This window comes from Egretta garzetta, unplaced genomic scaffold, assembly GCF_000687185.1.
Source record: "Egretta garzetta isolate BGI_Z169 unplaced genomic scaffold, ASM68718v1 scaffold60, whole genome shotgun sequence".
Taxonomy (NCBI): domain Eukaryota; kingdom Metazoa; phylum Chordata; class Aves; order Pelecaniformes; family Ardeidae; genus Egretta; species Egretta garzetta.
Window position 1 is genome coordinate 2,299,188 of NW_009258269.1, and position 465 is coordinate 2,299,652.

The window sequence follows — 465 nt, forward strand, 5'->3', positions numbered from 1 at the left end:
GCAACGGCAGCGAAGGGCGTTCAAACCCAGCTGAAACCCTCAAAGCTCGCCCTGCATCCCTTGGGCTCGCCAGCCCCCGAAGCCCTGGGGGGGACAGCCTGGGTTTGAGATGCTGAGGTTACCGAATAAGGTGCAGAACATCCCACCGAGGATGGGGTCGGGCAGGGAGGCAAACAGCGCCGTGAACTTGCCGATGGTCCCCAAGAGAAGCATGATGCCAGCCCCGTACTGAATCACTCTCCTGCTCCCCACCTGCACGGAGAGACCGGCAGCGGGTGATGGCCCCCGTGCCCCTCACCAAGTCAGGAACCCTCCCCAGCCCCACTACCTTTGTGATCCCCAAAACGCCGATGTTGGGGCTGGAGGAGGTGGAGCTGTTGCCAGTTCCCAGCAGCCCCGCGATGATGCAGGAGATGCCTTCGGTGAAAATGCCCCTGGGGAACAACACGACCCAGCCGGTCCCTG

The 465-nt window shown here is 63.0% G+C and overlaps 1 protein-coding gene across 1 annotated transcript in view; it reads right to left on the minus strand.

The window, feature by feature from the left end:
* Nucleotides 1-465, minus strand: part of LOC104135701 (solute carrier family 23 member 1-like) — an 11,740-nt gene that overhangs the window by 1,185 nt on the left and 10,090 nt on the right. The window contains 2 exon segments of the mRNA XM_035889090.1: nucleotides 123-252; nucleotides 329-462. Of these exon segments, the coding sequence (XP_035744983.1) occupies nucleotides 123-252; nucleotides 329-462 (264 nt within the window).